This window comes from Aulonocara sp. 'chitande type north' Nkhata Bay, linkage group LG6, assembly GCF_057382095.1.
Source record: "Aulonocara sp. 'chitande type north' Nkhata Bay isolate Kocher_YH1m ecotype deep benthic linkage group LG6, A_spYH_male_GT1.1, whole genome shotgun sequence".
Taxonomy (NCBI): Eukaryota; Metazoa; Chordata; class Actinopteri; order Cichliformes; family Cichlidae; genus Aulonocara; species Aulonocara sp. 'chitande type north' Nkhata Bay.
Window position 1 is genome coordinate 40,237,442 of NC_141349.1, and position 21,975 is coordinate 40,259,416.

The 21,975-nt window shown below is 41.9% G+C and overlaps 1 protein-coding gene across 8 annotated transcripts; it reads left to right on the top strand.

The window, feature by feature from the left end:
• The first annotated feature begins 652 nt into the window (after positions 1 to 652).
• Positions 653 to 20,356, top strand: elf2b (E74-like factor 2b (ets domain transcription factor)). Of its 8 annotated transcripts, XM_086296923.1 has the most exons (11): positions 653 to 1,002; positions 4,546 to 4,586; positions 7,421 to 7,541; positions 7,646 to 7,895; positions 15,991 to 16,104; positions 16,224 to 16,412; positions 16,725 to 16,820; positions 17,229 to 17,424; positions 17,687 to 18,088; positions 18,173 to 18,350; positions 18,499 to 20,356. In XM_086296923.1, the coding sequence occupies exons 3-11, from the start codon at positions 7,467 to 7,469 to the stop codon at positions 19,063 to 19,065; spliced, it is 2,067 nt and encodes a 688-aa protein (XP_086153049.1). In that variant the 5' UTR covers positions 653 to 1,002; positions 4,546 to 4,586; positions 7,421 to 7,466; the 3' UTR covers positions 19,066 to 20,356. The 8 variants fall into 8 exon arrangements, with proteins under 8 accessions (XP_086153049.1, XP_086153048.1, XP_086153050.1 ...); XM_086296922.1 differs by lacking the exon at positions 4,546 to 4,586; XM_086296924.1 differs by lacking the exon at positions 4,546 to 4,586 and having other exon boundaries at positions 17,232 to 17,424.
• The last annotated feature ends 1,619 nt before the right edge of the window (positions 20,357 to 21,975 follow it).

Genomic DNA, 21,975 nt, shown 5'->3' on the forward strand with positions numbered 1-21,975 from the left:
ACTTAGTAGCTGTTCACTGGAATTCCCATCAGCCACCATTAAGTTGAATACCAAAAAACCTAAAAACTTTAGAAGTGCCTAACTCTACAGTCCACTATATTCTTAGAAAAGGAGGATTATTGTTATTGCTGAGCACTGGCCAGTTCAACAATAACAAAAGGCCATGAAGACCACAGAAGACATCTAAGGTGGGCGATTGCTGAATTCTTTCCTTGGTTAAGAAAAACATATCGAGTCAAAGTCTACAATCAAGAGATACATTAATGTACCTGAGACAAAATTAGACTTTACAAGAAAACACCTAAAAGAGCCTGCTTAGTTCGGGGGGGTCAAAGGTGGAAAGCACGATCCAGTGCAAATGGATAATGACCCAAAGCAAAGTGCAAAAGCAACAAAAAAAGATATTCTTCAGTTTTCAAGTACTGATCTCATGTTCTCTATGCAAACAGAGCATGCTTTTCATTTGCTGAAGACAAACCCGAAGGCAGAGAGATCCACAAACAAGCATCTGATGAGAGGAAACAGCATTTGGTCTGCACTTTAGTCACGTGTGGACTGTTTGATTTAAAACCCACTGTGTACAGCTGTAAAGAATGACTCTTTAATTGTTGGTGGGCTGGGATTGTTTATGATACGGCGTGACGTCACTAGTGTCACTTGCCTGAACAAGCAGAGAGTAAACTGACTGAGCCAGTCTCCATGAGCCTCTGCAGACTCGACCGACCGTTTCGCAGCTCACTCACGGACCCGCATTTACACCCCAGAATCGCGGATAACTTGATTCTGGTCGGCCGGGAGGATCCGGGAGGTCTCCTCCTCCCTCTCCTCACCATGAAGGCGACCAGCTAACGCTAGCCGAGCAGTGTCCGCTAACAGCGGGACTCCTCCGGGCTGACAGTTTACAGCAGCGGCGGGTTCAGAGGAGGAGGAGGTGGTTAGCACCCAGCTAACCACACACTGCTGCCTGTGAGCCGATCAGGAGCTGAAAGGAAGGATTAGACGGTGAGTGAGCTCTGTAGCAGCGTTAGCCACATGGTTTGTTGTTATCCTCTGTTTACTTGCTTTTCTTTCATTGCTAACTTAGCTAGCTAGCGTTAGCGAAGTTAATGCTCCACATTCAGTTTCTGCTCGGGGCTCTCAAAGAGATTTGGGCGTTACATGCTGAATTGAGTAGACTATTAGTTCAGGGAGGTATCATTTCAATAACAGATTCCCTCCTGTGGGCTGCTCTTTATGTCCAACATAGTCTTTGACTCCAGGTTAGGGTGAGCAGGTGTCCCAGTTTGTATGGGACTGCACAGCACCTTCAGCCTTAGTCCAGTTGACATGTTTAAGTTATTGTGTTACAATGAGAGAATAATTGATAGACACCAGCGTAAACCCCCCAACTTTAGCAAGAGTCATTTATATGTATGAGAAGCTGTAAAAATTGGATAAAAAATTAAATGCAGTATATTTATAACTTTTATAGAGCTACACACCAACACGTTGTCTTTATGAGGTTTTAATTTGCTTTCGGAAAGGCATCAGACAATAACACAAAATACAGCAGCTGTTTGTTTTTAAAGTTATATACGCTGTTGACATCAGTAATTTCTTTGACATTTAGTTTGTCGGGATCTGGTAACTACTGCATGCATGTAACATATAAACCTGTGTTGACAGAATAGTGTCAACACAGGTGAGTGTTGAGAGGCAGATTTGCATTATGATGTTATAACAGGTGTTGTGGTCAGAAGTAGGTCATTGTTGCTCATGTATTTATTCTTTTCCCCCCTCATTTCCTGTTAGAAAATGTGATTAGCTGAAAATGGAAAGATTTCCTCTACACGCTGTAATGCATTTTGCCATCAATGTTGTTAATTAATTTTATGTAGGCCCTACAAATATCCTGAATAGGAAATGTAATGACACAACTAAGTGGTGGGGGAGGGCTTGCTGGGGGGGAAGAGAGTATTGCTTTACAATACTTAAATAAATAAATACGATAATATAAAATATTATAATAATAAACACTTGTTGCAGATTTTCTTAAATCTTTGTCGCACATCATTTTTCTGCAACAGTTCTTGGACAGATGGGACAAAAATGAAACCAACACTAAAACCTCATTGCAGTTGTGAAGCATGGTGGAGGCAGCATCATGGTTTCAGAGATCTGCCTTGTGAGTGAATGAGTAGATAAATTAACCTTGTGATGATTGAACAAACTGTGTAGAAAAATAGCCAATATAATAGTGTGCATTATAAGGTTGATTTATGTGTGGCTTATATGGGATTTATTTATTTATTTTAAATGTATCTCTGGCCTGATTCAGCACGTGCCCCCCTGCTGGTGCATGTATCAGCTTAACGTCCTGATGTTAATCTGAGACTCTGAGGAATGACCTGCGAAGGGTTAAAGATATCCCGACTGTTCTTAGGGCTCCTGAGATGATCTGAGATCATTTGTATGGGTAATTATTACATTAGTATTAACAAAGAGTTCACACTCTTTCTCGCAGTTGTGTGCGTTGGTGTGTGGAGGTATTTACAGTTTGATTGTGTGGGGCAAAGGACCTATTTAAATGCTGCAGGCTGGGAGTGTCCACTCTTTGTGCTCGTTCATCATTAACCAGACACCATGTCCTGCAGTGCGAGTCAACAGTTGAACTGTGTGGTCTGAAGGTTTCACAAATGTTCTCCACTGCAAACATGGACCCTGGGTCCAAGGGGTTGGTTGCCACAGAAGATGATGTATGATGGGATACAAGAGAGGTGTGCAAGTTTAAATCACAAAAGGTTGCACTTGTTGTGTGTGTCTTTATATTTTGGGCTTGTGTGACTGTGGCCGAAATTATGCTCATTATTATTTAATGTTATAACTTGATTTTTGGGACATCGTGCACTTGCTCTTGCTCCTTACTACACTTGAAACCAAAGTGTTTCCAAAGAGATGAAGTCATTTTACTTCATCTGAAGCTCCAACAGCCTGTAGAGGGAGTGAATTTGGGGTTTCAGAGAAGAGTGAAAATGCTTCAGCCTAAAGAAACAAGAGTGACAGCATAAAAGGAACAATTTTCATCTGAATTATTATGTTCTTATAGTTGTTCAAAGCCATATATATGTAGCTGATGAGTTTTCTGAATCACATGCATTATTCAATTTGCACAGAGGATACAAATAAACAATGCATTTCTAAACTGCTAATTCCATCTCATTTATACATTGTATTGTGATAAATATCTCTGTAATAATTGTGTCATTTAATCCTTCTAATATTCATAAAAGGCAGTTTTAAGTAGTTTTAAAATGAAAGTTGAAACAAGTTAAACTTGAGTTAAATATTTGATTAGTCTGTCAGAAATTCAGATGAATTATTTATTTATTTTTATCTGTTTTTATGTGTTATTTTTTTTTTTTTATTGAGTTGGCCTCATTCACTACATTGAGTCACTGGACTCTACTCTGTTTGTGCAGGTTGGAGACTTTTGGAGTGTTTTTAATGGATTGTCTGACTGATATTATAGTTTGATGTGACGTATAGATCATCTGAGAAGCTTGTCTTTAGTTCTTTTTAGTTGGCAAATAATTAACCTGTGTGTGTGTGTGTGTGTGTGTGTGTTGCACCTGCATGTTAGAGTTTGACATGATAAATTACAGTCTAGCTTCAAAATGCAGCCTCCAGAACTATTAGGCGATATCATAATGTCTACATACGTCTCTTATCTTTCATGTTGATAATGATATGAACGATAGTCCTGGAACTGCATTATGATCTGGTAGAATAACACCAGCACGGAGATATCAGATACTTCATATGCAGCAGAGGTCGACCAAGGACTCGGCTGTTAATGGCATTTTCCCCCATGAAGCGTGGTACTTAAACTCTCCACCATCAATACGCAAACTGACTACTTGAATAACTGACATCCAGAAGTTAAAGGTTCAGCATAGCTGATTTACTTCACACCATTTTGGCAGTGCTGGCTTGTGTATTGTAAAGCAAACTAAAAATTAAATGTATAATCAGTAACTTAATGGCTGTTTAATTCTTTATATAAGCGGAGTGTATTTTTCTTTTGTGTGCCTGTATGAATGGAGTCGGGTGGGTGTCAAGTAAATCCTGAGGTCATACTTGCTGTGTATGTGCTTGTTCTGTCATCTGTGTGTGTTTGGCGAAGGCCAGCAGGGCAGGGCACAAGGCATGGCGTTGTATCGTGACCAGCAGCCCCAGTTACTTGGAACAAAAGGGCTGTTGTTGAGAGATCATGTGACTGTGTGTGTTCCACCCTTGTCATGTGATGTGAGCTCAGGGCAGGGTCTGAGAAGTGCTGAGTCGCTCTGAGAGGTTCCTTCCACCCAGGGAGCAGGCAGAAAACGAGCATGCACACAGGGAGAGGAGAGTGCTGGTCGAGTGGATGGATGTCAGGACAGAGAGGAATACGGAGACATCTTCAGAGACGCAGAGAGATTCAGAATAACTTCTGTTGCTTTCTCATTTCTACAGCAAGAAAACATCACATCCTTCTTTCACTCTCCTCGATTCTCTTTTTCTCGATTTCAGTAAAGATGCAACGCAGCATTTCGCATCGGCTCTGCGGCGAGGCAAGTTTATTCTAGTTTTCTTTTTAGTTCATTGAGATTGAGTGGTGGTGGTGGTGGGATGGCTTACCTGATGTCACAATGGCTGCTTAACCTCACAAAATCTGGAGACTTCGCTTACTGTGAACCCAGAACAACATTTGTAATTAAATTTAGCTGCTACTCTGCTCTCATCCTGGCAATCGGTTATGAAGTTAAAGGTGGGTTTCGCACACATGCAGAGGAAATGCAGACCGGCGCAAACATTTCCCATTCCTGGAATACCAGCATGACTAACTGCCTTTTTACTCATTTATGTTTGAGCTGAGAAGTGAGACACAGCCGCGTGTCGTGTAGCAGGTCCTGTAATACTTGTTTGAATCAGTGCAACCGGCCTGAGAGAGCCGGCTCTTAACAGATCTCTTTTGTGTGTATGTGTGTGTGCATGTAATCAACCCACTGTGGAACTGGCCCTGCAACCTACATATTCAATACCACTGCAGATTGTTTAGTTGAGTAGGTGAAAGGGTTTTTGCCGATCTGTGTCGTCATATTAGTGAAAACCTACAGTACACTTTCCACACGCAGGAGTCTGTACTTTGACACTCAGTCGCTTTCTGATGGACAGAGTGAGATAACTTGGATAGTTTACAAAAACCCTGTGTGTCACAATCGCTGACTTCTCCATGAGCTTGCATAATAACGTCTGACAGTTTGAGCGGAGTAGTGAAACACAGAGAAACACACACACACACCTATATTTGGTTACCCTGTTTCTGTGTCAGAGAGCAGGAGGCATGAAACCTCAAACCTGAAAAGGTACAGTGTCTCTAACGTCTCACTTTAAGCGCACTGAAAATTTTATGATTTTATTACAGATAAAGCAAACAGTTATGATAACGCCAAAAGGCCATTAAAAAGTATTCCAGTACAGAATACAGTGCGGTCGCTCAGTCATTTTAGCTGCTAAGTAGCCGGATTGCTTGAGAGTAAAGGAAGGTTTACTCATCTTTACTTTCAGAATGGAAACCTGCAGTGTCTTGATTTCTGGAGGCTCTACACTAAATGTCCGTCTTTGAGAGGGGTCACATGATTGCCAAACATGTCTGTGAGGATAACGTAGCCCTTACAGCTCTGCCAATTAGTGTCTGCCATATGATGCTGAATAATTGAGCAGAGGACTTCTACTGAGCTGATAGCATTCTGGTTTCAGTAGCCGAGGGAACACCGGCACAGCATGGCTCATCCATTATACAGCACTTGGAGTAACCGGCCATGTCCTAGTGTCCTGAAACACACTGTGGAGCGCGTTTTGTGGTCAGCTTGGTGCACCAGGGTGGGTATAAAACTATAAAATACTAGCAGTGGCCAGTGGTACCCCTCAGCCTCCTAGTAGATGCACCTATGGTATGAATCGCTTCGTTCTCGGATTCACAAACTTGGGTGTCCAGGCTATGTGCCCACCTGGCCGTCAGGGTGACGACAATACCGCCTTAGCCTTTTATGGCTGAGGAGCAAAAAGCCCTGGACCATGCATGAATCCCATGTCTTGTGTGTTGTAGTTAATGACCTGCTCAGTTTGTGTCTTCTTTGATATTGAAAATAGAGTGTAGTGCATGCTTCAGACAAACCTTTTTCTATAAAATATATCTGCAATAAGCTATATTTGCATTAAAATCCTATAATTATCTTAAAATCCTGTCCATGGTGGCTTTCCTTTCTTGCATAGAACATTAGTAAACATGTATTGAAATGCATAGTTACTTACTTCTGAAAGTTTTTGAGAAACCGCTTCAAGTGCTTTGTTTCCTATTTCAACATCTTCTTTTAATATTCCAGCAATGAAGTGGTGACTTCTTTAATTTTTCTGATTTCAACAACTATCAGCTGCCATGAGTCGAGCTCTCTTCAGAAGAGATTTTGTTTTTGTATTGTGAGCATCAAGTATTGTAACAGTTTATATCATGTTAAAAAGCAAGAAAAACCATAATGCGGACTGTTCTCCACACAGTGGATTTTCTAGTCCTGCACGTGCAGTTGCATACACAGTGTAAAAGCCCTGCAGGTTGGTTACTACTGTTACTCAGACATAGTTTGTTAGCCAGACCGAGTAATGCTTTCACTGCAGAGCATATGAAAGCCCAGTTTAATTCATTTCTTACACTTTTTAGTGTATTTAGAGTTAAAACCCTTTCAAGTACATGGAGGAAGTTTGAAAGGGTTTCTGTGTCTATGCTTGGTGAACTATGATTGTTTTAGGGAGGGTTGGAGGTGAGATACTTTGATGCTTTTAGTTTTACTTTTACTGAGAAGTTGAGTTTTGTTTTTTTAAATTTTATTTTCTGTTTGACATACCTTTCTTTCCTTACTTTCCATTTGACAACATCAGACCACACCAACCCTTTAAACAGTGGGCAGTTAAAGATTTAAATGACTTCCTGCTGTTGTGTTCACGTTTGTATATGTTTTGGCCCAGCAGTGCAGCTCTGACGGGAAAGCGAGGGCCCTGTGGTTCCACCTTGTCTTGATCTTCCACTGGACACTGTGCATGTGTTTCAGGGGGTGGATTTGGCTTGTTGTCAGCTCATTTCTTCCTGTTACAGCAGAAAGGCACTTCCTGTAGGCTAAAGCCAGAAGGGTGGAGATGAGCGAGATGAGATTGCTCCCTTTAATGAGAGCTTGGCCTGTAGTTTGGACAAAGGAGGAAGGTGTGGCAAGGAGCTGGCCAGTTTACTTCTGTTTTGTAATGATTTGTACTCTGATTTTCACAGCTTTGGGAGCTTTTTAGTGAGACTGGTGTGTGGACTTTTTGTGTTAATGAAGTTTTTGTTTTTGTTGCCTCTTCTATTTTTTTCCAGCCCACCAGGCAGAGCAGCTGTGGCAAATTGCAGACGAGCATGAGTCATGACCTCAGTGGTGCTGGTTGACACTGGTGGGACAGTGGTGGAGTATGTCACAGCTGAAGAGGACCCAGAGCAGGTGCGGCAGACACAGACAAACTCATTTCAAACTTACTCTTTCAGTTAGAAAAATCTTTTTATGACAGTTTCTCTTTTTTTATTCTCCTTGCCGACTTTCTCCAGGAGGAGGGAGAGTGTGAGGTGGACTTGGAGCTGGAGGGAGAGGTGGAGGGTGAGTGTGAAGCCGAGGAGGCCTATGAAGAGGAAAAGGAGGAGGCTCAGGACTACCCAGCAGTCATAGTGGAAGAGATTCCTAGTGCCAGCCTGGCTGAGGAGCAGAATTACTCAGCCCAAGTGTTGTTGTATGGTGATGAGGCCTATATCATGCAGGAAGTGGGAAACGAACAGGAAGTGGAGACGGATCGGGACCCAGGTGAGGCAAAAATGTTTTGTGTTACTAAAAGTGTGCCACGGTCTTTGTTATGTTATTGCATCAGTCAGATTTTGAATAGTCTTTCCAGTTAAAACCAGCATAAAATCAGATTTTTTGGAGAGGTTATTTTATTGCCTCAAAGGCAATCAGAATGATTTTTAAAACTGCACGTGATTGTATTTAAAAAAAGTTAGTTACAAGAACCTCGATAACACTTAACTCAGGCCATCAGCTTAACAAAAGACACCAACTAAATCACTGAGCAACATCTGTGCTGTACTTAAAAAATGTCCTTTAAAGTTCAACATAGCCAGACTTTCTTTGTGCTAGCTGGATGAGTAAATCCTTAAACCTCGGTCAGAGATGACTAATATTATGATGGTGAATATCAACTTTCTGTTAACTCAGGCTTTCTGCTTCAGGTGTTGTTTCATGCATCATTTCACTCTTCGTTAGCACAAAACTGACCAACTAATCAAATCAGGAATACGGGTGATAAGGATCAATAAAGAATATTTTTAAGAAGTCAGAAATCAACACTCGTGCTACAGATAAAGCAAGAGAGTAAAACTGCAGAAAATTAGTAATCGTGTGAATTCATTCCTTAACTGTATTTAGGGGTGCAAATTAGAGCTCTGAATCTTTAAACTATATTTAAACTATTTAAAGGTTACTCGGTGCATTCAGGCCCTTACTCTTGAATTCCTGTGATTACAGCAGGGCTTCCCTTGTATCTGTCACTATTCAACTCCCAGTACTTCTTTGGTGATGGGAGTCGGCACACTGGGAGTGCACTGCCACCTTGTGGGTGTTGTTGTGTAGTTGAATTTTCTGTTTTATGAGGTTTTATCCCGTATTTACTGGCTAATAATTAGATTTTGCCATATTGGTGATACCCGCCGTCCAGTCCAGTGCTGTTTTCAGTAATTTGGAACATATTTAAAGGTCAGAGAGATGGAGGTTTCAATTTTCTTTCTAAGAACTTTAAGTTGCAGCATGTAATTAAAATTCTCAACAAAAATCAACTTTTCTTCAGTGAAATATAATAGTTTTGATCATAAGAAAAAGTTGCTAAGTTTCAGGATCTTCTCTCACTTAAACACCTCAAAATAAAGTGGAACAAATAATCAACTGAAAATGTGTACACGCACCTTTACCTGACACATTTTACCGTACCAAACAAAAGCAGGGGCAGCAGATTTAAGTAACAAAAGTATGTTTCCAGTAGAGGTGGGAATCACCATACATCCCACGATACGATATTATCACAATACTTAACACACGATACGATATTATTGCAATTTTTAAAAAATATTTTGCGATATTCAGATTCTGTACATAATGGTAAACTTTGATATTAGATAAAATGAATATTGATAAAGTCTCACACTCAGTCTTTCTCTCATTTCAGTCAGTTATATTGGTGACAAACTGGACGGTTTGTATTACAGTCTAGTCCAACTTAACTGAATGCAACCATCTGGTACAATTATAGCTATTCTGAACTATGCAATTTATGAAAACTATGCAGCCCATTCAGCAACTGAAGAATTTGAAAGTAAATTAAAACAAAATATAATTTTACATTAAATAAAAAAAGTTTTAAACTTAATTAAAATAAAACATGTCTTAAATTAAAATAAGTAAACTGTCATGTTTATTGCTGCCAAAAAAAAGTTAAACACATTTGGACAGTGAAGGAATGTCAGGATTCTTGCTCAGAAAAAGGATCAACATGCTCTGAAGTCAGAGCACAAAAACCTTTTTTTGTAACAAAATATCGATTTCTGCTGTCCCTGTATCGATACATTATTAGCAAACAAAATATCACAATACTACACAGTATCGATATTTTTTTTTTTTTTTCCCCCCACCCCTAGTTTCCAGTGAGTTTATAAATTCACCATCTGTCCTTTTTCTCTTTTTCACTCATCTCCATAATTTTCGTCGTGAAAGCTTTGGACTGTTCGCTGCTCGTATCGAGGCCGCTGGCGTATGGCTGGATCTGAACTGTGAATAGCTTTAGCGTTAGCCACTTTGCCTTTCTTAGCTTCTGTAAAATGTCCATGTTCAGCTGGGTGAAGGAGGTTTAAGTGTTTGTTGTTTCCCCTCCTCACAGTTTACTTAAACAAACTTTGTGTCTTCACTTACAGTGAAAAGCTTTCATACTAACAAGATATCAGTGCGTGTTTGTGTGCCGCTGTGCACATGTCCTGCGTGCATGAAATAGACCAGCTCATAACTGGACATATGTGAGACTGACCGGCCGGTGACCTCCCCGAACAGAGAACATTGGAAATTTTGATTCTGGTCCTTAGACAGTCAATCTGTGCGTCTCTATTAAAGATGATAGAAAAAGTGTATTTCTAAAAAAAAGAATAATTTAGAAGAATAATTTAATAATGAAAAAATGTTATCATAATAATTTTATAAATAAAAGTCTGTCCCTCTGCTCATATTTGTTTTAAAGATGCGGTTACATGTTTGAACACACTTTTTTTTGTGTGTGTTATGTGGAAAAAAGACACGGTCCACAGAATAGTGGCTCTCAGTAAGAAACCTGTTGAGTTCACATTTAAGATGATGCATTGAAGACATGTAAGAGGCAGTCTGATATAATTAATAAACCGGGAAAACTTTTGCCAGCTACACAAAAAATACCTGATGTAGTAAATCTGATGATGTAGTAAACTCATATATGCAAATTATTCTTTCTTTCTTTTTTTCCCTTCATTTGCTCAGAAGGTTTTCTTGCAATTGTTTCATGGCTCAGACTTTAGTTTGGTTAGATTACCAAGTGCACAAAACAGGAGAGGCATTTCCTCAAGGTGTAGAAAATGATTAATGAACTCACCGCACACTTGGTTTGGGGGTCACTGGTGGAGCGCAGAATATCCTCAACACAATTCCATTTGTTTTGCAGTTTTTCAGTGACATCCTCCTTTAAAATGAGCCGTGCCCGCCTTTAAATGATTTATTTTTAATCCCAAAGAGACACAAATACTTTTCAAAGCCTGACTTGCATAGGTGTCCTCCTACCACACTAGGTGTTAGTGCAGTAGTTCATGTGTGAGTATTTAACCTTTGCTTTACCAAACTCCATGTCTCAATTTTACTTAAGTTGTAAAGTATGTGATTTAAAATGAACTCCCACAAAGATAATAGATTTATTAAATTGCAGCGTTTCAATCCAGCTCACCTTCATACACACGTGTGTAAATAGGCCTGGAGCTCCATGCTTGAAATCAGGCTTTGAAGCTTGTACAAGAAGAGAAAGACATCCAATCAATTTAGACATACAGGTTTTTCGATCAGGTGAATACTTCATACTTTTTGCTTCATGTGTAGCATCATCATCAGGTAGTTTATTTCTCTTAGTCGTCTCAGAAACCACTGAATCACAATTAAGCTCACTGACATTCATCAATAAATAAGTTTTAACATAATTGTATAAATATAAGATGTTAAGTCGCAACATATGGCAGATTTGATCTTCTTTATTTTTCCACTAGCTCTTTTAAGTTGACCAATCCTAATTTAGTTTGCATAAGTTCATTATTTTAATCCTCACAAAGCAAGTTTATTTCTTATTAAGCCACATTCCCTTGTGTATATATTGTATTTCAGTTCAAAATGCTGTCATATATTTAAAAACAGTGCTGCTCTGCCCTCCTGTGGCATTGTTATGTGCCATGACCTGTAAGCACATGCATGAATATGTATCTATATGTATTACAGATAGTCAAAGTTAAGTTAGTAAAATGGTAATATGACAAAATAAATAAAACAATGATAAATACTTTCCAGCTCCAGGGGCGTAATTTCCGGGGGGGTTAGGGGGGTTATGACCCCCCCATAATCAGACCTAAACAATATAACCCCCCCCCCCCCCAATAAAATTATGAATTATCTTGCATAAATAGGCTGTTGATTTTCTTTACTCATTTCAGTTATCACCAGCAAAATAGTTGCATGTTTAATCATCTGGGAATTTACCCAGATTTATTTATTTATTTAGACAGAGATCTTGACACCCCCCCCCCCCCCCCTCATGTATCTCATGTAAGATACATGAGAAACGTTGCTTAAATATTTATATAACATATATCAGTAGCAGAACTTTACTGGTCACCAAAATAATACTTATTTAATTGTATTTTATTAGACCTTTAAAGCATTTTTTTTAAGTGCTGGGTCTTATACTGACATGCTTTTTTAAGAGACTCACAGTAAAAATCCGTGTCAGTTTGCTTCAGCGATGTGAAAACGGTGAGCTTATTTTAAAAAACGGTGCAGCTTTTATTTGACGTGCTCACTACGCAAGAAGGGGAGGTCGACGGAAGGATTTCCTGTGTTGGTGGCGGATGGGTACCTTTGCTGGCGCTGTGACGCGTCGCGTTCAATACGAAGAGATTTCCCATTAGCGGCGGAGTGATCTGAACTAGTAGCTTCCCATACAATTCAGTGAGGAGTCAATGTGAATCTGCAGCGAGGGGGAAAACATGGCGACTTCGCAGCATGAGGGGCACGCAAACCAACTCGATCTACTCATCAGAGCCGGTAACGTAATTTTTCGCACTCGCGGCTTCGATCTGAGCTGCGCGCGGTTGTTGTTTTTAAGTGCGTCCGCTGCGCCGCCGTCCGCTGAGAAGAAGTGCGGTGAAGTAATGGAGGGCAATCAGGAAGTGATCACCTTGGTTAGCAACCTGCATGGCGTCGCCACACGGTTTAATCGGAGCCGGTTTATAAGGAGGGAAACTTCAGTTGGATGCGGTGGTGTGTACAGGTGGAGAGTTACGTGCATGAGTGGTGTTTTGCACGCGGGAGGAGTTTTTTTCTGCCCTCCGCGTGGTGTAGAATAACGGTCTGCAGCTCGGCTGCACAACCAGGAAGTGTGGAGATGTTGTCTTTCCTACGTCTTTGCCACGCTGTCTGAGTCGGAAGGACATGTGGGTTTATTTTTACCAGCATCAACGACGCGTGCACAGTTAAATATTCCCTGTGATCGTTTTTATGGCCGTTTGTTTTGGTGTTTGACTGCGGCTGGCTTCGGTTTCGGGTCAGTTTAGCCTGAATAATCTGCAGGCTGATCCTTGATTAGCAGCTCCGGGGAGTGAGGCGCCGTCCTGTGTCATGTTTGTGGATTAATGTGTGATCGGCTCACGGTGGCACCCTCTGGGTCTCGGGTTTTGGTGTGTGTGTGTGTTTGTTTGTTTCACGGTTTCCGTTACCGTCCTGTGGAGCCGCTGTGCAGGCGCGTGGGACGGCCTGGCTCACGCGCTTTCTTCCTTGTAGCCGTTTGTTGTTGGCTTCAGCTTTCCAGCTACAAACTCTCTTCACCTGCGTGTTTCCTGATTTTGAATAACGGGCTTTTATCGCTTAAACGCCGTGTTTGTTTCCGCCTCTGTTTAATTTTAATGTCAAAGTATTTTTTTCTAATATTTCGATGGCGGAAGCATTGTTTATGTGAGGGGGCGGGGCGTGTGTTTGATTGACTCGTCCGTTAGTCCTGTAGTGCGCGCGCTGATTCCGAACGTAAGCAGCAGTCCAATCAGATGCGTCTGGGGGCAGGCTCTTGAACTGAGCGACAGCCAATAGGAGGCAAAGCGAGTGTTGCGTGACAGGAGGATTTGTGTGCCTCTTCGAGGAGAACTGGAGGGAACGGGTGAGGAGTGTAAACACGGAAGTCATCACGGGCAGCACTACTTTTTGTCGGACTTGCTGCTGTTCTTGGCCCCGTTACCGAGCTGTAAATGTGAATGAGAGATTTTCCCAACTTTATATATTGTAATTTTGCTTACACTTAAATAATTATTCTAATAAACTGAACAATTTTGCAATTTTTATTGGATAATCAGACATGAGTTATAACCCTGATAATTCAGATTTTGACATGTTGGTCAGGCACATCTGCAGCTGTTTGAACTCAACCCTTTCGGTGGCCTTACTGCAGCACCTCTGCTTACTTTCAAGGGCGACTCTGCAGGCCACAGGACCTCTGCAGTGTGTCCTGTTTGCTTGTGAATGAGTGGGACAGCCTAAATATAGCCTATTTCTGTCCTCGACACAGTGCCCATTGCCTCAGCAAGATAGCCAAACATGGATAGGGCAGGGTGTAATGGGATCTTGTGTTTCCCACCGGTGATTGACAACGACAGCAGGTGCTCCTGGGTGCCTTCTCAGAGCTCCCTCAGACAGGTCCACGTACAGTTTCCCTGACAGCGGCTGTATCCTGTTTTTGAATAAAACAGGAGGGCTGCTCACGTCTGAGTGGGTCAATAGTTTGATTGTTAACATATTGAATTAAACACCCAGCTTTGCAGGAAGTGAGTTTGGGCTTTATATGCAAGAAAATTGAGTTTTTCCTTCATGTAAAAAATTGGTCCTCAGAGAGGTTTAGATCTTCAACTAAAGAAAAATCACCAGATTTAAAAACAAAAACAAAAAATTCTGTGAGCAGGTTTTAGTTTACCCAAGCTTCTGTTTTTGCTTAACAAACAGCCATAATTATTGGGAAATTGCGTATAAGTCAACACAAGTATTTTGTCTGCTCATGCTAAATTGTGTAGACAAAAAATTTTGCTTAATTATGGGAAGCCAAAACGTTTTAATACAATATATACGTGACAATTAAATGTAAATGTAAGTGACGAATGTTTCTAGTTTTAATTTATGTGGGAAGAGTGAATAAGACAAACATTTCAAAGCGGAAATCATACATGCCAAAAAAACCTATGAAGAGGAGAAAAAAATATATAAAAGGGGTGAAAGAATTGAAATTAAAACATTTTTGGGTGTCTACTTTGTATGTGGTCTTTGTGCTGACAGTGTGAGTTCATTGAGTTCATAATGTCTGATCTTAGTATCCTTCAGTAATTCATCCAAATGACTAAATTATATATCATAAACAAAACATTGAATAATCACATTAATTATTGTAAAACGGTGCAAAATTTGTGCTGTTCAAGCTTAAGATGGTCCCTGTTTGCATATAGATAGAAATACACCTTTTTGATGTCACTATATTGCAGCATTGTACTGTACTGTGACACCATAATGATCCAGCAGGTAGGGAGTGAACTGGAAATCGAGTACTGTGCATAAGTCTTGAGTCACATGTTATTTCTTTACATGTTGGTTACAAGACTTGGGAATTCTTACAGTGGTTTTGAGCAGTAGTTGGTTAATGAAGGTCTTACAAAGTTTTTGTTTGGACATTTGCTGCTTTTTTACTTATTTTCAGTCCAGTACTTGTACCTGACCATTTTGTCGAAGTATTCAACCCTGAACTATGAATCAGGCAAGCATAAAAAAAGTCCCCTAACCAATGGATGAACACATAACAGCTTAGAACAAATTTTAAATTGCATCGTTACACGCATTATTACAAGCAACCTGTTGGAAAAACACATCATTTTCCACATTTCTTTAAACAAATCTGAGTAAAATAGAACAGTTTGACAGGCATAAAATTATATTTTTGCATCAAAAAGACGATTCCCAAAGAGCTCTTAGCTGAAATTAGCATGTGTGATGTGCAAAATCTGAGAAAAAAAAGATGTATGAGGCCTAAAAACTATCTGCAGCAGATGAACAGTATCTGAAGATCTGTGGTTAAGAAACATGGGGGGGAAAAATCAGCATAAATTATGATAAGTGTGTATGGAAGCTATCAGGAGCGAGGCACAACAGTATCTACAGCCATCTGTAGAACACAGTGGAGGCTCTGTCATGGTTTGAAGCTGCATTTCAGGCAAAATTGGTGAAATTATGAACTCCGAATGTCAAAATACTTGTATTGCAATACTGGTGGTTTCCTTTAGGGGGTGCCAGATGTTTGTTTGTCCAGGAGAACCCCCACTTTAGGATTGCTGCTGTTCTCCACTCTGCAGACGGAAGCTAGAAGGCAATCTCAGTTATTTAAAACTCATTAACGTATCATATCTGTTTAGATTAAAAATGTCTTAATATTTTCCTTCAAATGTAAAAGAAGTAGATTGATGAGATCTCATGCTTAATAAAGAAGAAAAACACTAACTGTTAAAAGTCCAGGCGAGTGTTTGCTGACTGTTTTCGTGTCTTCTGTTTGTCGCAGTGGAGGCTTCTGTTCACGGCACCAATGTCCACTGCTCTGACAAAACAATTGAGGCTGCAGAGGCTCTGCTACGCATGGATTCGCCCTCCAGCCTCAAAGAAGACCACAGCCCAGGTAACACACACACAGATACACTGTTAGTGGACCACCGCTCAGGTTTATATGCTCAGTTAGCATAACTGCTGGCCAGTCTAGTAGATCCTCATCGACCCTGTGATGATTCCTCTGTGCAGAAGCGTTCCTTCCACAAAGTGGAGCGACACAAGACTTCCTCCACGCTGCCATGCGGCCTGACATGATCACAGAGTCCGAGGTGGAGATATCAACAGAGGAATGTTGTGAGGAGGAGGATGAGGATATGGCTACGGTTATGGACGATCCGGAGCCAGAACCCGACCACGAGCCAGTCAGAAAGAAGCGAGGTAGACTTAAAAGAGCTGGAAGTTAACTTATCTGTTATGTGGAGGAAGCCAGAGCCCAAAATGTTAATTTGATATCTTTAACTTTCTGGGGGCTTGTTAAACTTTGGGGGAAAAGGAAAATATTCAGTGTTTCAAGCCAAGATTTAAATGCAAAACATCTGGAAGCACTGATGCCAAGTTGTAAATCCAAAACCAGAACCTTGTAATTATGCTCAGTGACTTTATCCAAGAGCACCATCTAGTGGTCAATTTATCCGAGGGGGTCACACCTCGGTCTCACAACTGACTTCTTTCAAATGTTTCCCTTCCCAGCTGGACGGAAGCCGAAGACGCATCAGTCAGCCATTTCCAACGGCTCACCGGACGTCGGCATCAAGAAGAAACCAAGAGAAGGAAAAGGTATCCGAGGTATCCATTTTAGCTCTTCCACACAAAAAAATGCTGCTTTCTGGTTAACATAGACAGAAATTCACCGTGCCTGCAGCTGTCGGAAACTCGTACTTTTATTTCATGAATCAGTCAACATGCTTTAAACATTAATATGACCTTTCAGTTAGCTTTTCTCCTTCATGAACTAGACTTTGGTTCAGTTTTATTTATACAGTGCTCAGTGCTTAACTCTCAGCAGCAGTCACCTCAGAATGCTTTGTACAGCCAGGTGAAGACTGAGTCATGTTACAGAGAAAACCTCAACGTTTCATGTTTTTAAGTTCGGTTTCCTCATTTGAAGAATAATTGTGGAGCATTTTTACAAAGCAGTCCAGCAGCGCTGCATAAATACACTGAGTACAGATGTTAATTATCTTTGATTTCCAGCAGGGAGCACCACCTACCTTTGGGAATTCCTGCTGGACCTCCTCCAGGACAAAAACACCTGTCCCAGATACATAAAGTGGACCCAGAGGGAGAAGGGCATCTTCAAGCTGGTTGACTCAAAGGCCGTGTCCAAGCTGTGGGGCAAGCACAAGAACAAACCAGACATGAACTATGAGACGATGGGGCGGGCACTCAGGTAGGCTGTCCCTATCTGGGATTATAATTGGATGTGTTACATTTTTGAAAGAAACAAAGTATATTACATCTTTATGATCCAATAAACACTTTAAATTTGGCAGCGATAAAGGCAACAGTAGAGGTTTGATAAACAAAAATAGCTCCGTCTCTTTAGGATTACCTTGCTAGACTTCACAGAGGCTGATTTCCAGTCCTCTGCTGACATTTCATTTTTATTTTCTTTGAAAGCAGCATCTTATGTTCTGATGCCTTTTCTTCAGATATTACTACCAGCGCGGCATCCTCGCCAAGGTGGAGGGCCAGCGGCTGGTTTACCAGTTCAAAGAGATGCCCAAAAACATTGTCATCATTGACGACGATAAGGCGGAGATTCCTGCTCCAGAGGACCTGATCGGCTCGGACACAGCGGCGTCCTACGAGCGCGTGCCTCCGCCGTCAGACATGCTGCTCCACGCCACCGAGCTGTCATCCTCCAAGAAGCCCAACATCTTGCGGGGCGCTAACAAAACCAACGTCGTCCACACTCCAGTGGCCACAGGCAGCAAGCCAGCAGCAGGAGGAGCGGTGACGGCGGGAAGAATAGTGACGGTCTCAGTGGCGTCGGACGGGAACCAGAAACAGCAGTCCCACGCGGCAATCATCCCGAACGCCACAGGGGCGAGGTGAGGCCCCTGCACGCAGATGTTCACTATGTGGCGTCTTTGCTCATGCGGATCTTTACCCTTCTGACTCTGTCTCTCCTGCAGGACGGTCCGGGTGGCTATGCAGGTGCCAGTAGTCATGACAACATCACTGGGTCAGAAGATCTCCACAGTCGCCATGCAGCAGCCCGCGGGAACAACAGCAGCAGCCGGCCAAACCACTCTGCTCACCAACACCTCGGCTATCGGCGCCGCTGCCGGAAACGCCAACTCCCAGCAGAAGGTGTGCAAAATCAAAAATCGAAAATGATGCAAAACCAAGTTTAGAAATGTGTTTATAACTCTGAGTAATTAAGTTTGTTTTGGTGATGAAACAGTTGAGTCACTGCGCAGCACTGAAAAGATGAACTGATGATGCTTCTTTTCATCAGGTCGTGATCCAGACCATCCCCACCATGGTGCCAGCCACTGCGGAGAACGGAGACAAGATCACTGTCCAGCTCGCCAAGATCATCACCATCCCAGCCCACCAGCTGGCTCAGTGTCAGATCCAGACCTCCACGGGCACAAACAAGCCCGGTGTCGGGGCCTCGCCGGCGGGCATCAGCCTCCTCGGGAGCCCCCTGACTGTCCGCGCCCTCACGCCCGTCAACGTCGCGCCGGGAACGCAAGTGATGAGACTCACCGTGCCGACGCAGGCGCAGCAACAGACTCTGGTGGTTTCGCAGCCGGGCAGCGGGGCGGGCGTGGTGACGGTGTCTGCGGCCAACCAGGCGGTGGCGGCGCAGCCTCGTATCATTAGCGGTGTCATCAATGGCTCAGAGCTGGTCATAGGAGGTGGAGCAGTGGAGAAGCTGAAGGCCGCCGGCGTCCAGGTACAGGCCATGCAGGTGCCGATCCAGCAGAATCAGGCGAATCCAAAAATGGCCCAGAGCGTCAAATCGGAGCCAATGGACTCGGCCGACGTGGCGATGAAGACAGAAGAGCCCGAGTGTTGAAATGCGTCCGTGTCTCCTCTGCCAGAGCGTGCTCGTTTGTACATTTCTGAAGTCATTTCTACTTTTCTTCGTAATAACCAGCAGCAGTCTGTGAGACTTTAAAGACGCCCAGAAGTCTCTTCCCCCCCCCCCCCACCTTTTTTTTTTTTGTGTGTGTCTTTTCTTCCTGAGCCCGTCTTCACATCTTCCATGTTGCTGCCTAGAACTAATCCGGACTGTCTCAGAGCCGCACAGAAACCTCTCCAACATAGGAAAACAGACTTGAAGGAAAGGGATGTGTTGGGAAAAGGGACCAACTTTTGATCACTACAGTTTATGCTTTGGAAATCTTTCACCGTCACTGACTTGAAATCTGGGGAAAAAAGCGAAACACTACAAACACAAATGAAAGCAAATAATCAAAAAGCAAAATGTGAACCGTCACATTCAAGAGGACCCGGAGGATGGGGCTGGGGTGTAATGCAGCTTTTGTAGAGACAAACGTTAAAACCAGCAATTAGTTTTTTTATTAATATTATTATGATATCACTGTGCCGATCAAGTGTAGGTGGTGCTATGAGAGTGAGAGGAAGAGGCGTTCCCACGAGGAGCGATATCAGACAGAACACGGTCATGTATGTACATAAATATAAATATGTCTGCTATACAGTTTACGGAGCTAATGTTAACAGAACAGCCTTAGATTTTAATTTTCTTCTTCATGTGATGTCTGAACGGTAAGCTGTTGTTTTGTTTTCTTTGTGTTTTGATACCTTGTACCAAGCACAGTATTATTGAAACTAGGGAAACTAATTTTTCTTTCTACTGGTTCTTCCGCCTCCATTTGGCTGTTTTAACGCTCACACAGGTTGAATCTGACAGGCCAGACTGCTCACAGCACATCTGAGGATGTGGCTAGAAAGGATCTTGGCTGCTCCTTTTTCTTTTAATTTTGGAACATTTTTGTGACCCTGCAGTCAGGCTGCATGCAAAAAAACGCGACTGAGCTGATGCATGCTGCCACATCTGAAAATAGGAATGTCTGTAGAAGCAAGAAAGAAATTAATCAAGTTTATGCAAAGATGGCTCACTGTGGATCCCAGGTCACTTTACTTCCAGCTTAAAACGAGGCTCCTGCATTTCATTTTTTTTAATCTGAAAAGAGGGAAGAAGAAGAAGAGACAGAGAAGTTTGTGTTCAGACTGAACTGTTTGTATATTCAACATTTGAAGTATATTCTATTTTGTTGTACTCTTGTTTCAAAGTGTATTAAAGTAGATTTTACTGAAATATAAAGACATTTGAAACCTGACGGCTGTCCCTGCATCACTTATTTATTTTTTTGTTCATTTATGTTGGAGCTGGGAGATTTAGAGTTTGGGTTTAAATGATTATGAAACAAGATAATCAGGATAAAATAGGTAACGCTGTTCTTTTACAGAGCAGTTTTCCCTCCCGTCTACTCAGTTTAGCTCAGCTCAAGCTAAAGATGGCAGAGAGACTTTGTACAGAGAGTCAAACTGTTCACAGAGGCTGCTGTCTGTTGTTGTTTTTTCGTTTAATCAAGAAGTGAGGCACTCAAATGTCTCAGGCAGGCGGCGTTAATCTTGTTTTTCAGTAGTGTGAGAAACCGGAGCTCCCCGAGAAAAGCCAAACACCAGAGGGAGAATTGGCCCCCTGGCTCTGGATGGCCTCACCTTGTCCTCCAATAGCACTTTGAGGAATTGAGTCACCGTGACCAGGATACGTTCTTCAACGCATTTGTAGCACTTTCTGTTTTCTTGCGTTTGCGCAATATCTAATTAGAAGCTGTCTGAGTGATGCTGCAAAACTAGTTCATGCATTCATTTATGAATGTTGCTCTGTGACTGCTGTGGTTCACAGGGTATTTACAAGTAGAATGGGAGGCAGAGCCGTCAGCTTTCAGGCCTGTCTTCTGTGGAAGCAGCTTCCAGTTTGGAATCGGGAGACCTTTTTGTCAAAGCTTAATTAGGGATGGATCAGGTGACCCTGAATGTTCCCTGGTTACGCTGTGATAGCTCTAGGGTTTTGCATCATTAGTTATTGTTAATCTCTGGCTCTCTTCCACAGCGCGTCTTTGTCCCTCCCCCTCCCCTCCCCCTCAACTGGTTGTGGCCGACCGGTTCCTAGTAAAAGGGAGTTTTTCCTTCCCAGTTTTGTAAAGTGCTTGGTCATAGAGGGTCATCTGATTGTTGGAGTTTCTGTATACCTTACAAAATAAAGAGGCTTGAGGTGACTGTCGGTTTCTGCTGAGCTGCGGTGCAGGTAGATGTTAAAGTTGAGCAATAAACTACATTTTTAATATCCCGAGCTACTTTATGTTTATCAGCACAAAGCTGAACACAAGAAGCAGAAGTTATGTTTTACCATCCGATATGAAAAGGGTCATGTGAGTCTCCTAATATTATTTCACACATGAAAGTGAAAAAGGGTTTGAAGAGTTAAAGAAATTTCACAAATTCTGAGAATCTGAGCCACCTGTAAAAAAGCTGTTTTAGACTATGATCTCGAGCTTTTTGTACATTATCAAACTTTTTTCCCAAACATTACTCCAGGTGTTTGGATCAAACTGGACAAACAGTCGTGTCACAAATACAGCAGTTACTACATACAGTGATAATATTTACTCATGAGAAGCACGCACAGGGCAGCCTTTCTGCATTCAGTTTGAGTTTACTGAACTTTATCGTCGAAGGCGATAAAGACAAGAATCTGGGTGAAATTCAGTTGTGCAAAATGTCTTTGTTTTGACAAATCCGGATTCCATTCAGCTCAATTGTTTTTTTGTTTTTTTTAGGTGAAGCAGAAATCTCAATTATCTCAAAACCTGAACATGGAAATAAAAAAAAGCAAACACTCGTACACCTGGATAAGAAGAGGAAACAGGCCTTTTATTTTTGGAATCAACTC